This window comes from Typopeltis vanoorti, chromosome 23 (assembly GCF_054136105.1).
Source record: "Typopeltis vanoorti isolate ZY-2024b chromosome 23, IOZ_Tvanoo_1.0, whole genome shotgun sequence".
In the NCBI taxonomy this organism is placed as follows: Eukaryota; Metazoa; Arthropoda; class Arachnida; order Uropygi; family Thelyphonidae; genus Typopeltis; species Typopeltis vanoorti.
Genome location: NC_143571.1, coordinates 71,028,104 through 71,043,023, shown reverse-complemented (window position 1 = coordinate 71,043,023; position 14,920 = coordinate 71,028,104). Strand labels below are relative to the sequence as shown.

The following is a 14,920-nucleotide window of genomic DNA, read 5'->3' as shown; positions in this document are numbered from 1 at the left end:
AGTTGCGAAGGCATCACATCGGATAATGGCAATGATGCGGAGAACCCTGACATGCAGACATAGAGAGGTTATGATGGCATTGTATAAGGCCTTGATGAGGCCTCATATGGATTATTATACACAGATTTGGTCATAAGTTTTCATATTGATGAGAATATTTTGGAAAGGATCCAGAGAAGAGTCAAAAAGGTGTTCAGTGGTCTCTGGAATGTTAAATATGATGACAACCTGAGAGAATGTAAGTTGCAAAGCCTCAGGTGAGAGAGATATTATTGAGACACATAAGCTAGTCAGAGTTTGTTTTCAGTTGACGTGGAAGAGATTTTTCATAGAATGGAGAGGGATTACAATAAGAGGCCACCTCTAGAAGCTGTATAAGGAGGGTATGAACAGAGTCATGAGGAGTAAGTTTTTTGCATGGAGAATGGTTGGTGAGTGGAATGCTTTGCCAGAGTGGAATGTAGATACACCGAATCATTTTAGGGCATGGTTGGATGAGCATTGTCTGCAATAATGTGTACCTCCCATAATGAGTCTCTAACTCCATGGAGGTCAGATAATAATAATAACCCCCTTACCAACTTATATGTCTATCATATCCTCTCTTCTTCTCCTATCCTCTCTTTGCTAATTGCATTTTCTCAGCATTTCTTCATACTTAACATCCCAGGGATTAGAACCCATCTTAGATAATCATCTGAGAATGCTTTCCATTATTTCTTCATCCTTTTTATTATTAACATCTGATCTCCATGTAGTCAGAGACTTGTCGTGCGAGGTACACACTTATGCACAATGCTCCTCCAACCATGCCTTAAAATGATTCAATGTGTCTACATTTACAACACACTCAACCAATGCATTCCACTCACCAACCACACTCCATACAATGAACCTGTGCTTCACTACTCTGCTCACACCTTCTTTATATAGTTTTAGTGATGGCCTCTTATTCTACCCCTCTCTCATTCTATGAAAAATCTCTTCCATGTCAACCTGATGCCAACCACTCACTAGCTTATATGTCTCAATCATATTCACCCCACTCTTCCTCCTATTCACGAAGCTTTGCAATTCACATTCTCTCAATCTGTCCTTGCACTCCACAATCCAAAGACCACTGACAACCTTAGTGAATCTTCTCTCGACCCTTTCCAACATATCCTCGTCACCTTGAAAACCCAGCGACCAGATCTCTGCACAATAATCCACATGAGGCCTGACAATGCCATCATAACTACTTTATTTCTGCATGTCAGAGTCCTCCACATCATAGCCATTGTACAATGTGATGTTTTCAAATGTACAATGCAGCCCCCTGAATTTCAGGTCCTTTTCCACCACCACTCCCAGATTCTCATTTCCTCTACCTACTTTAAAGTTTTCTCACCAAGTGTTTACTTTGCATCCCATCGTTGCTTCTCAGTTTTCAAAACCTTACACTTTGGCAACATTGAACTGGCAGTTCCACTTACCTGCATATTCATGCAACTATTCAAGTTCTCCTGCAAGGCCATAATATCTGCTTGACTCTGCATTGCTCTCTGCAATTTTGCATCATCTGCAAACAGCTGCATATCATTAGTTAAACCCATCCAATATCATTAATATACAAATTGAACAAGAATGGTCCCAAAACTGACTCCTGTGGTACACCAATAGTGACCTTCCTCTTACAGCATCGGTTCCCAACCGGTGGTACGTGTTGGGCCATTCAGGGGTACACGAAAAATAATCAGTAATGGCGAAAAAACAAGTAAAGTAAACAAAATGCAAAATGTTAGTTATGGAACAATAAATGTCAGTATTTAAAAACAGCTATTTTAAAAACAAGGTGTGCAATTTATAGAAATGGGTTTAATAGTTTTTTAAATAGTTTTTAATAGTTTGTTATGTGTGAGCCTATCAAAAGCTTCTACAGAATACAACTACACCACTGTATATGCATCTACCCTGTGCAGGTATTTGTCACCTTGTTATAGTACATAAGTAAGTTAGTAAAACATGATCTCCCTTTAACAAACCCATGCTGATAGCCACAAACAAAGCTGTTTTCAACCAAATTCTGTATTCTACTTCTCACCAATCTCTCTAATGCAGGTTTTATGCATGGAGAATGGTGAATGATTGGAATGTATTGCCTAAGCGTGTCTTGTGGGAATATAAATGTATTTAATACATGGTATGATGAGCTGTGTGTGTGACAGATGGAACCCAACCCTCCTCGTGATGAGTGTTTGATTCCATGGAAGCCTGAAGATAATAATAATATGTATCACGTAGTATCTCAAGAGCAGAGTTTTTTCTGTATTATCTAACCATTAACCTACTCATAGCACTAATATATGATAGGTGTACAATTTTTTTTTTTTGCATATGATTCACAAATTAAAAAAGAATAGAATGCATCTATATTATCAAATATACATTAGGTTATTAAGATTATTAAAGAGCTCTATCAAATGGTGGTATCTCTGTAAAAAGCAAATGCACTAAAAGTTATCACATGGTTTATGAAATTTGACTCGTTTTGATTTATATTCTCCAAACATATGCAGTGATTATATATGATAATTCACAAGAAATTATATTCTTATTTTCTTATATGATTGCAGAAATGTCTGGTGAATAGTTCAAAGAAGAGAAAGATGAAAGAGATTAGAATAACAAATCTAAGTACATGTGACAATATATGATATTGACTGCAGGAAGATAACTCATCTATAACTAAGAGGCAAGCAATCAGGATAGTGACAGGTCTATAGAATGCACCTTATAAGAATAGGTTGACTATGTGGGTTATAGAAATTGGTTGTTAATTATTAAAGAGAAGTATGATAGAGACATACATTTTTTAAAGGTTTTCTAAGTTGATACTGAGGAAGCTTTTGAGTTTTTGTAGCTCGGTCAATATAGACAAAGCCCTTTGGTTTGACAGACCTGGATTCCTGTCCAAGAAGTGAGGAACTTTTATCTAGTCTCTTTCGATTAAAGGTAAGTTAGTCGGTCTCATATGGGGAGAGGGGGTTTTTCACCCAGATACTCAGGTTTTTCATCCCCCAGAACAGGAAAACTTCCCTCATGAACACACACACATCTACAGTCATAAAAAATTGTTCCCCCTCCCATAAAAAGAAAGAAAATATACTGAGGAAGCTTTTCAGTACATGACTAGTGGGGGGGGGGCTAGAGGGTTATCCCTCAAAATTGAGCAGGAATTATGGTCAGGAAGAATACGAGGACTATATTTTTTGCTAGGAGAGTGATAAATTAGTCCAAAGCGAAGTATAGTGTAGGGTAATGCTTAGTGAAATGTTTAGGGCCTCTACGGATGAGTCATGGGATTGGATAACCAGTGTTACACAGAGGTTATAAATATTGGAGAGACTGTTTTTGGAATGCAGCAGCTATAAAACATTCCCTGGCAGCTATAAAACATTGCCTGGCTGGCCGAGTGGTTAGCGTATCCACTCTCCAACCAAAAGGCTGCAGGTTTGAATCCCGCAGTGGGCATGGATGTTTGTGATTGTCTGTGGAAATACTAGTGGTGGTGGTGGTCGGCAGTAGATGGCATTGGTGGTGCTGAGGTCAGTTGGTGGATTGAGTGGAGACAGAGTTGTAGAGCAGGTGCCCTCCCTCGATGAGTCTTTGGATTCCCTGGAGGTGTCTAATAATAATAATTCCCCAAAACTCAACAAGCATAGCTGTACCAATTTCTCAAAAATCTTGGAGACAGTCATTTTAAGATCCAATCACTTACTTATTTATCCTCTTTTCTCTCTGCTCTGTGGATAGCAAAGAGGATTGAGTGTTAGATTTTGTTTGGGATTAATCTTTATTATTTTGAATTTCTTTTGGTTTATTTTTAAGATACACTTTGAGGCTTCCAGGTTTAAATTATTTATTTTTCTTTGTATATGTTATTGATTTTGAGCTATCAAGAATATGTCATCCACAAGTCATTTAATTTATTTGTCCATCTCCATTGCAGATTAATGCTTTCATCTATTGTATTTCTCTAAGATCAAATTAACAATTATAAAAATCTTTATGTAATAAGCAGAGGTATCAATTAAGACTTCAGTTATTTGAGAATTCTATTACAATTTTAAACAGTTCTCACTATTAATTAACTGGGTTTTAATTCAAGCCTCTGTAGCTCAGTTGGTTTCAATAGAGTCCTTTGATTGGATAGAACTGGATTAGAATCTCATCAGTGACATAAATAATTTTTATCAAGGTTTTTCAATCAAAGGTGAGTCAGGTGGTCTCATATGGAGATGAAGGATTTTTCTCCTGGAAACTCAGGTTTTTTTGTCCCTCAAAACAGGCAAGCTGGTCCCATGAATATATATATAGCTGTAGTCAGAATACTATTGGACAAGGAAAACAATGAGAAGTCACCTTGTTCTATAAGAGTTCCGTAGTAATGTAACACTGCTACCCCCACCAACCATTTAGTTGAGGGACACACACAATTTACATTTTGTGACAAACTATTTGCACTCTGAAGATGCTGAGAGTATAAAGTGAAATATCAGCATCTAAATAAATAAATAAATATTATTTATTTTCTTATTATCGTATTGTGCTGTGGATTTAACTGTAATAAAATCTAACATTAGCCTCACACCACGTAATCTATAACCTAAGGTGTAGACCAAGAGTATCAAACTCAATTAGACTGCGGGCCATTTGCTATAAAAGTGTATCTCAAGTGTGCCACAAAAAATTTTTGACTAAAGAAACCTTCACTAATTAGAATCGAAGGGAAGTGAAAGAATGAGTATAAATAAATTGGAAAATTAATAACAAAATTTTTATTTATTCTACATTATTACAAGACATATAAAATAATAGCATAATGATTATGACAACTAAAAAAAATAAATAAAGAATATTTTATTATATAAATTATTTAAATTAAGGGGATATTAAATTCCACATTATTTCAAAGCTGAATAAGAAACTCAAAGATAGAAATCTAATCTAAGAGTTTCATGCCGAATATAGAAACTATATAAAGTTTGGCGAGTCCAAGTGTAAGCCAACACCTGGTATATTTATATTACGGGAATAAAAGACATTAGCTGAATTTTTAAAAATTAATCTTTACAATAGATGGCATTTAAACCAAATTAAACTGAAATTAATTTTATTGTTGCTTTGTGTTTGAGTTAGTGGCAGTGCACTCACACAAGCAACATATGGTTTTGCTTGAGTCTAAACAGCATGGTTAATGTGGGAGGAGACGTGATTCATTAGTTAGTGCCATGTTTATCCCAGTTGTCTCTAATTTGCACTAAAGAAATATATTACACATGTTGAGAAATATATTACACAGACAGCAAATGTCTCTGTACTTTATTTAGTGGTACAATAAAACTACTTGTTTTTCTTGCATCTGCAATATGTGGCAATTGGGGAGGACATGTTGTTTACCGCTGAGAGCTAGTTATCGCCCCGACTTGAAAGTGGTTAAACTTTATTTTCGTGTGCTATGTATATGCAAAACTTAAACATTTTTTTCTGGTAAAATAAAATCAGGGTGTGAGTGATACGCGAGGGTGAGTCATATTTGAGTAAATACAGTATTTCTGTTTTATTATAAAAAGCAACCATCCTTTTTTTTTTTCGTTTTTTTCTTGAGGCGTCGTGGGCCGCAAAAAATTGCTCTGGGGCTGCATGCGGCCTGCGGGCCGCCAGTTTGACACCCCTGGTGTAGACCATTGAAACACTTAGGTTATACACTGCATACAAAAGTCTTTTATACAATTACATGCCTCAAATATAAGCCTGTTATAAAATTATATGCCTCATATGTAAGTCCTTGATAGAATTATGCATCTCATTGTAAGAAGAAATTGCTTCTTACCCCAATCACGTGTACATTTCTCCTACTCAACTTATGCAATGATTTATTTACTATCATCGAGTTTCTTCATTCTCTCCAGCAACATATGTACAAATTTACTCACCTACCCTTCTTTTTGGTTCTTTGAGTAATGCGTTTTCACATCCTCTCTAATTCTACACCTGTAACCTTTCAAATCAGTCATATGTTCAAACTATCAATCCATCATCTTTATCCTTTGCATTTTACCACACTCATATTTTTAATTCTAACTCATAAAAAAAAAAAAAAAAGATTTTATTATAGTTTCCTGAAGTACATCATGGAAGGTGAGCTAATCATGAAATACAATATTTTAGTATGACCATTCTCTTCCTTTCAGGATTAAAAAAAGCAAAATATATAATTACTAACATTATCGGAATTCCATGCCACCTTTTTAAATTCATGCAGGTACTTTTTTTAACTATTGAAAATAACAAAAAAATGCTACTGTAGTGACCGCTGTATGTAATTCAAATAAGTGAATAGATTATGTAATGCTATGCTTAAATTTTTTAAAACTTACCTCATTTTCCATTCTTGTTTTGGTGATGGATTCCCTACGGCCTGGCATGTTAATATAACTGTATCTCCTGGAACAGTTATAATGGCCTCACCAAAGTCAATAATTCGAGCAGGAACTAAAACACATAATACAGAATATACTGATGAAAGAGTTTGATGGTAGAATAATGCCTATGAAAGTTTAAAATGTGTTATTGTTATTATGGACCTCCAAGGAGTCACAATACTCATCACAGGAGGTCCATCTTAGACAACACAAAGTCTATCATACTATTCACTAACCTATTAGGAAATAAATTCCATGGTCCAACCACCCTTCACACCAAAAAGTCACTTCTTACTCTTCTTTCACAACTTCCAAGGATGGCATCTTATTCCTTCTGCTTCTTCTACTATTCTACTATATGAAAAATCTCATCTCTCCAGTGTCAGTCCTTTATATATACAGGTATCCCTTGTTTAACGCAGTTTTGCTTTTGAGGGATTTGATTAACACGGCGAAATTAATCGAGGCAATCCCTTGATATACGCGGCAAGAGTTTTGATTAACGCACCATAACCCTGCGGAGTTCACAGATGATCTGACAGATACGTGCAAAATGTTTAATATAAATATTCTTACACAATTCAGTGCATTCATATATTACAAGTGATATTCCGCACTGTTTTCTGCTGTCAGTTTGGTTTAACACATGTTATGTAAAAGTTTGTGATATTTGACAGTAAATTGTATCTGAGAGATACTGCGACCTCCGATATCAGTATAGCATGGTTTAGTTTTTTTTTTTTTATTATTCTTTGTTCAATAATTTCTAGATTGTAACTGAAAATAAATAAACCATCATATATTACTGAAATAGAGAATCAAAGGCTTATTTATCATACATGTCCTCTAGGAGATGTGCTTTACATTATGGAAAATACTAAGGAAAGTGATCTGGATCTTACTCCACCTTTACTACGAGTTGCCCATAAGATTGCTTATGCTTGCATCCATACCGAAACTTTTAGTTTCTATATATTCGGCACGAAACTCTTGTAGTTTCTATCATAACCACACTCTAGAGTCCTGATATCACTTTGGTTATTTGTGTTTGGACCCTCTCTAGTGTTTTCATATCTCAATGAAAACTGGGTGACCAAATTTGAGCACAATATACTCATACCTCATTATACGGCTGAGATACGTTCATGAAAAGTCGGCCGCAAAGTGAAATGCTGTATAATGAATCATTTATTTCCATATAAAGCCATATCAATTCGGTAAGATCCGTTCCAATTTTATAAAAAAAATAGAAAATCATTGGGTTTCAGGTTGAAAATGCTTTTTTTTTTTTTTTCCATTTAAAATATCATTTACATTAGTTATTAATAAAAACAAATATATAATTCTGTAATACGTACTAATAAAATAAAACGAAATAAAACACAAATAACTAACAAAGGTTGGTCAATTGGTAGAACCTCTGCTACTAATGGCTCACATAAAAAAAGTTAAGCAAGTTTGAGCGTGGTTAGTAGTTGGAAGGAGTTTAATCATTGGCACACTCTCCCTCGATGAGTCTTTGGACTCCCTGGAGGTGTCAAATAACAATAATAATAAAAACAATAATAATAAACAAATTAACGTTTTTTTTTTTTTTTAAATTTTTGAATCAGTCTGATGACGAATTGCACGACATCACTTCATTAGTGTTACCATCTGTTGTTGTCTGAGGACCCGGTTTAAAAAATTTGTCCAACGTTTGTTGTATTGCATCTTTTTTCTTTTCTTTTTGCAATTCTTTGTAGCAGTTAATAACTGTGTTAATGCCATGAGAAACTTTGGCACTGCATTCTTCATTAGGATCGTTTTGAAGTAGGATGTTTATTCTTTGTTTGAAATGAGTAAGCGCATTCGATAAATCCTTTGAGGTTAATTGTCGGCAAACAATTGGCTCTTGTTGTTCCTCATCAAATGTATGAATTATGTGCTACACAAAGATTGCGTGACTACAAGATGACGCAAGTAGCGTTCCTGCATGGAGCGGCCAGCCTAGAACACATGACAAAAGACATACACAGGGGATTTCCTGACGTTTTGGCTGTATATTGAAAAATTGTAGGCTGTAAATCGAAACTTAGCCATAATTACACAAAGCCATTATAGCAAAACGCCGTATAGAGAGGTATGAATGTAGTCCATATTTGGTTTGACCAATGCCTTATATAGAGGCACCACCATCTCCTTATCCCTACATGTCAATGTACTTTTTATCATAGCAGCTATATGATCTGCAGTCCATTATCCACCATCACTCCAAGATCCCAAATCTCATCCTCTTCCTGAAATACAGCTCCACTAATATAGTACGTAGCCTTATATCGCTGTATCCCAAAGTGTAACACTTTGCATTTATTTACATTAAAACTGTAACCCCCACTCATTTGTCCAAGCTAAAAGTCAATTCAAATCTTTCTGTAGAGAATTAACATCAGTACTACTCCTGATAATCCTACCTAACTTTGCATCATCGGTAAATGTTGGAAGATCGATCCCCAGTCAATACACATGAAATGCCCAAGAACAAAATCCTGAGGCATGCCACTGGTCACCTTCCTTTTCTGAGATATGGCTCCATCATACACAACTAGAGGGCATCATTTTGAGAGCCAATCTTTGATCCAACTTACCAATACACTATCTATCTGTGTCCTCTGTAGCTTGTACAGCAACTTATCATGTGGTAATCTATTAAATGCTTTTGTAAAGTAAAAGAATATCACTGTATATGATTCTCCCTTATCCAACACATTTGTCACCTTATCATAAAACATAAGCAGACTACTAAAATAAGACCTGCCCTTCACAAACCTATGCTGACCATTATAGAGAATCTTATGTTCAACAACCCAATCCTGTATTCTATTTCTAACCAATTCTGCTAATCTCAGGTAGTATGGCCACTAAAACAGAAAGGGAGAGGAAAGGTTAGCAAATTTCTGAATGCTAACAGTGCCGAGTTCTTTCCTAATATCCTCATTTTTAATATGATACTGCAATTGCTCCCCTAATCTTTCTTAAAACACTCTCATATCAGTAGTCTCTAGTCTTTGTTCAAGTGTCTTATTTCTAATCCAGATCCATAGGTTAAAATTGGTGTGAACACTGTCTTGTATACAGTTATTTAGTGTCATGACTAATTTCTCTCCTAATTTAATAATTAGGAGAAAAAAAAACCTCCATAACTTCTCTCCTATTCCATATAAACATATTCAGTTGACTTCCTATACCAGCTATGTTAATTTTGTTATCTGTTCAATATTTAATTTGCCATCTTTACTAAAAATTGTGCCAGAAGAGTTCTATAGATTCTCCATTCAGGATTAAGTTGACGATTTCAATGCGTCTGCCTATTTTCATAGTCTGAGTTTTTATTACTGAGTTTCACAGTATTTTTTTTTTTACAGCAGTTATTCAATTTAAGTTATGGAAGCCTGCAGACTCGTACCAGATTGATTTAGGAGCATAAAATCAAGAAGTAAAGAGCAGAGATTAACGTATCCAATTTTGATATCAGCTTTATTGCCATTTTCTTTCATAATGTGATCCCTATAGGTGATGAATAACAGCTTAGATAATGTGCACTTTTGTCTTAGACATGATTTAATATCAAACCATATTTCTATACCACCTTGTATGGTGGTATAGAAATATGGTTTGCTGATAGACAAGCTTGATACAATGTCCAGCTACACCATATAATTAGCATTTTTAACATATTTTTTTCGCGGTGCCTCTTTATGTGCCTTTTACAGACCTACAAAACTTAGGTACTTAATATATTCCTATGATTTCTCAACCATTATCTTAGAGGGAAAATCTAATATCAAGAATTTCTTTCTGAAGCTGACTTATTCTTCTTCATGCTTCCCTTGCACAATTTTTCTTAGATTTTTTAGGTATGCCTGCATAATTCTTATAAGGAAACACTGAGTAGGGAAATTCATCCGTATTCAGTTTTATTTCCCTTTTTATAAATGGCTACTATGACAACTCCACTCCAACCACCTGGAGTTCGAAACTATGACAAGTCTTCTGAATTATACAGTTTAGCCACTGTAAAACTTTTATATCTTCATATTTCAGTATTTCTGATTGAATATTATCTACTCCAGCTGTCTTTAAAAAATTTCAGATATTTGATGGCTTTTTTAGCCTCAAGTATTGGTATGATCACCTGGTTGCATTCCTCTTGATATTTTCTACTAAAGTACTATTTTTCTATATAACATATTTTTTTCTTGGTACCACTTTATGTGCCTTTTACAGATCTACAAAATACCAAAAAATATAATATTTTTTATGAGGTATTAAGCCCTGTACTAGGTCTCAGTACTTGGTCCTTTGTTGTTTAATTTTTATATCAATGATATAGGAAATGATTTGACAGAAAATATTCAGTTGTTTTCTGATGATAAACTGGGAAGAGCAATGGTAAACGAAGGTGAGACAGAGATCCTGCTGAAAGACTTAAATAGACTAGATATTATTATTATATCACACCTCCATGGAGTCCAAAGACTCATCGAGGGAAAGCATCAAAACCTTCATCATCTAACACCAATGCCATCTACCGCTGACTACCAACACTAGTGCTTTCACAGACATCCATGCCCACGGCGGGATTCGAACCCGCAGTCTTTTGGCTGCAGGTATAATGTGGCCAAGTATTAGGTGATCTACTTTGAGAAGAGATCACATGCTGTTGTTAGATCTTGAATGGGGACTCTTTCAACAAAAAAGTCATTCATTCAAGATTTAACAAGAAACACAATTCTGAGCTAGAAATGCTTGCACTATTAGTTAAGTAAGAAAAATATAAAAGAAAACCTGTTACAATTACCTTAGAAAGAAGTAAAGTTGAGGAGAAAATTGTATGTCTAAATAGAATTATATTGTTAAAATTATTGATGTCTAAATTATACTGTGTAAGAATGTAAATCTAAGTGCAAACAAAGGTTCAAAGGTTACTAGCTAGCTGCCTACGATGACGTAACGGAGCAACGGAAGCGTTCATGGAAGGCGAGCTGAACTCGCGTTTGGCGAAATGGGTGCTCTTCACGGAGCAGAAGTGTGATGCAATTGCATAGGGGTGAATAGGAGAGCACAGTGGGAGATCCTCCATTATGAAAAGAGGGCGCTAAAAAGAAGAATAAAAAGCGATTTCACTCGGGTTTGAACCCCCTATTTTTTTCTGTTCCTGTTTTCTCGTGTGGACAAGCAGAATGCTGACCGATCAACGGCGTCGGAAGTAATCTCCTTCCCAGTTGCTAGCTGAAGGAGTTGGGCATGCTATACGCGAGCTGACTGCAGACACCAACTAGGGCCATCGGTAAAAGTTTACCGATGTGAAGCAGCGGAATAAGTTACCCAAAAAGGACGGCCAAGATGATGATATTGATCCAGTAGACGAGCGTTTATATGGCAAAGTGCAAGGAATGGCGATTTGCTTCGATCAGCGTAACCTCCACGTAGATGCGACTCGACTACAAAGGACGGACAAAAAGAAGCGCAATATCCTCTCAGGACACTGGTAACGTACAGTAAATTCCTTATTCTTGTAACGATTAGTATTGGGGCAAAGAGAGAAGAACAGATTTCTGATTAAAAAAAAAAGGAGAACTTTTAAGTGACTTGTGCTCAGTAACGTGTTAATCATATTGGACTAGTAGTCTAAAAGCCTGAGAGTATGCAACACAGTTGAATGTAAATTGACCTTTGTTAGCAAGTTTTACTAGAATTCTGAATTACTGTTTCATAATAAATATGTGCTTACTTAATCTAGAGATATAAAATTAGAGTGTTTTGATAATTAATGTGTTCCTTATAGCTCAGTTGATATGACATACCTTGATATGTAAAAGTTTATTGTATGAAATTTGATAATTAATAAACATGTTTTTTCTATGTAAGTCTGAATTTGTCTGAGCATGAGATTGAAATTACCACTCGCTAAAGTTCGAACCTGTGAATAAGGGGAAATTAAAGAAAGTTTAGGCCATGACTGCAATGTTGAAGTTTCTATAGGCACTTAATACTTTAATAAGATTAGGTAATACTTAAACTATGGGAAGGTTTCTTTGTACAAGAACTCTGGCTGGTGCAGCTAAAATAAATAAATTTTGTCAGAGTTCCAAATGGAGAAGCGGCCCCAGAGAGATAGGTTAGAGATTTCAGGCTTAGCTGGTACGACAAGGATTTAAGATAGAAAATTAACAAGAAAGTGACGCCACACAAAGATGAAGAAGATATAACACTGTGTACTATACTGATGGAACTGAAATGTAGGAAACTGATGCGGCCAGGGACTTAGAGGTATTGTGGACATGCCGTTGAAGTTTAGAGAGTATATTGTGATGGTAACCAAAACAGCACATCCAATTACATCGTTATTGAAGAAGACATTAACAAGCAGGGATAGTGAAGTTATTGTTTCCCTATATAAGGTGTTTTAAAAAAGATACAACTGAACTACTGCATGCAGATCTGGACACTCATTTTCCATGGGTAAGAAGAAGTGGTGGAGAGGATCCAGAAGTAAGTGACAAAGTTTGTGGCAGGGATATGGAATGCTCTTTATAAGAACAGATTGAAGTTTGTGGACTTCAAAGAATTTGAATGTGTGTAAGGCACAATATGATGAGCTGTGTGTATGACAAAAAGGACCTCCTTGATGAGTCTGTGACTCCATGGGTTTTAGTATAATAATAATAACAGTACATCAAAGAATTTTACGACAACAACAAAAATGTGTTTCTTCTTTTGCAGTAATTACTATTGCTTCTGATACTTGTTTGTTAGCAATATTGTTAGTAATAATAATTTTAGAAATTATTTTTATCATATTACCTCTATTAGTAGTAGTTTGAGAAACAGTCCGTGTTGCTTCACCTTCTCCTCGTGCAGTTGAAGAAGTCAGCCAAAATTCATGGCGAGAATGTTCTTGTAAATCTGTTACTTTATATTTGAGTTGGCCTGGTGGCACATGATTAAATGAGGCATTCTAAAAAAAAAAGTTACAAAAAACAGTTTTTGTTTACAAAAAAAAAATTAAAACATGACTTTTCAGTTATATTATATTATATTCAAAGATTTTATATATTTACATATTTAGACATAACAAAATGAATTAACTATTTAATATCAAAAGGAAATATACAGGGTGTTCGGGATAAATTTGACATATTTATAATTAATTATATTTTTCAGTAAGTTACATGTATTAACACACACTTCTCTTCATTTAAAAGTTTGGACCCTTCTTCATTCATATACAAGATGTCAGAAAGGATGGATAGCTGGAACCCACCTGAATCATGGAAGAGAATAACTTGTATCATGATGATTCGTGCCCGCCATCAAAATAAGGATATTACGACTGCTGCCCAATGCTCCCTGACTACAGTAAAAACAATCAGGCATGAACTAGAGACTTGCAATGGTGACTACGAGGATGTAGCAAGAAGAAAGATCCCTAGCAGACGATCTGATTGCGTTCGTACAGCAGAATTCCTCGCAAATCTGCAGGAACAGGTGTTGAAGAACCCTGGCATTGGAATTCGGGCTTTGTTCGTGGAGTTGCTAACTGTAGTCAAGCCCTGGATAACAAGGGTAGCCAATGGTAGGCCGTATGTATGGCAGCAGGATTCGGCCCCTTGCCACACCTCTGGGAAAAGTCAAAAATGGTTGTCTGAAAATTTCTACGACTTCACCAGTCCAAATGTTTGGCCTCCAAACTCCCCAGACCTTAACCCCATGGATTATTTTGTATGGGGCGCAGTTGAAAAAGACACCAATCGCACTTCCAGTAATACAAAAGCCCAGTTAATGGATAAAATTAAAACAGTTTTTGCGGCCCTTCCCAGGGAGACTGTAGCATCAGCTTGTTCGAGGTTCCGAAGCAGAATTGAAGCTGTGATCGATGCTAATGGTGGTTATTTTGAGTAAATCTTGTTGATAGTATTGTAATTAACTCTGCCTGTAATGTTTTTTTGTCAATTCATTAAATTTAATAGATACAAAGAAGATTTTCTTTTTCCTTACGAAACTGTCAAATTTATCCTGAACACCCTGTATATATATGATATCTCCAACAAAATGGACATTATGTTTCACAAGGAGTAATATTCATTTTTTCTGTTACATTTTATGTTTAAGTAGAAAGTATTGTTTAAAACCGGAAAAAAAAAAAATACACGATCTTGAAGAGAGGGTGCTTTGTGTGTGTATGTGCATGTGTTGTGTTATTATTAGTGCTACCGAAAGATAAGTAATTTTTTCATGTTTTAGTTAAAAATATTACGTTAACTCATTGTACTTTTTGTTTTATATGGGTGTATGATTGACTGTGTTATTTAGTTTGTAAGTAAATGTTGTATATTTTATTCGTTAAAATACGATATTATTGGTATATTGGCACTAATGCAAGGTAGAACAACAGCAGCAAAGCTGTCATT

At 35.4% G+C, this 14,920-nt stretch overlaps 1 protein-coding gene across 1 annotated transcript in view; it reads right to left on the bottom strand.

Annotated features, from left to right (window-relative positions):
* The window catches only part of LOC150093941 (cell adhesion molecule Dscam1-like), a 1,598,688-nt gene that overhangs the window by 572,213 nt on the left and 1,011,555 nt on the right, over window positions 1-14,920 (bottom strand). The window contains exons 20-21 of the mRNA XM_090412925.1: window positions 13,314-13,467; window positions 6,423-6,537 (exon numbers count right to left, since the gene is read on the bottom strand). Of these exons, the coding sequence (XP_090269051.1) occupies window positions 6,423-6,537; window positions 13,314-13,467 (269 nt within the window). The remainder of the gene's footprint in view (window positions 1-6,422; window positions 6,538-13,313; window positions 13,468-14,920) is intronic.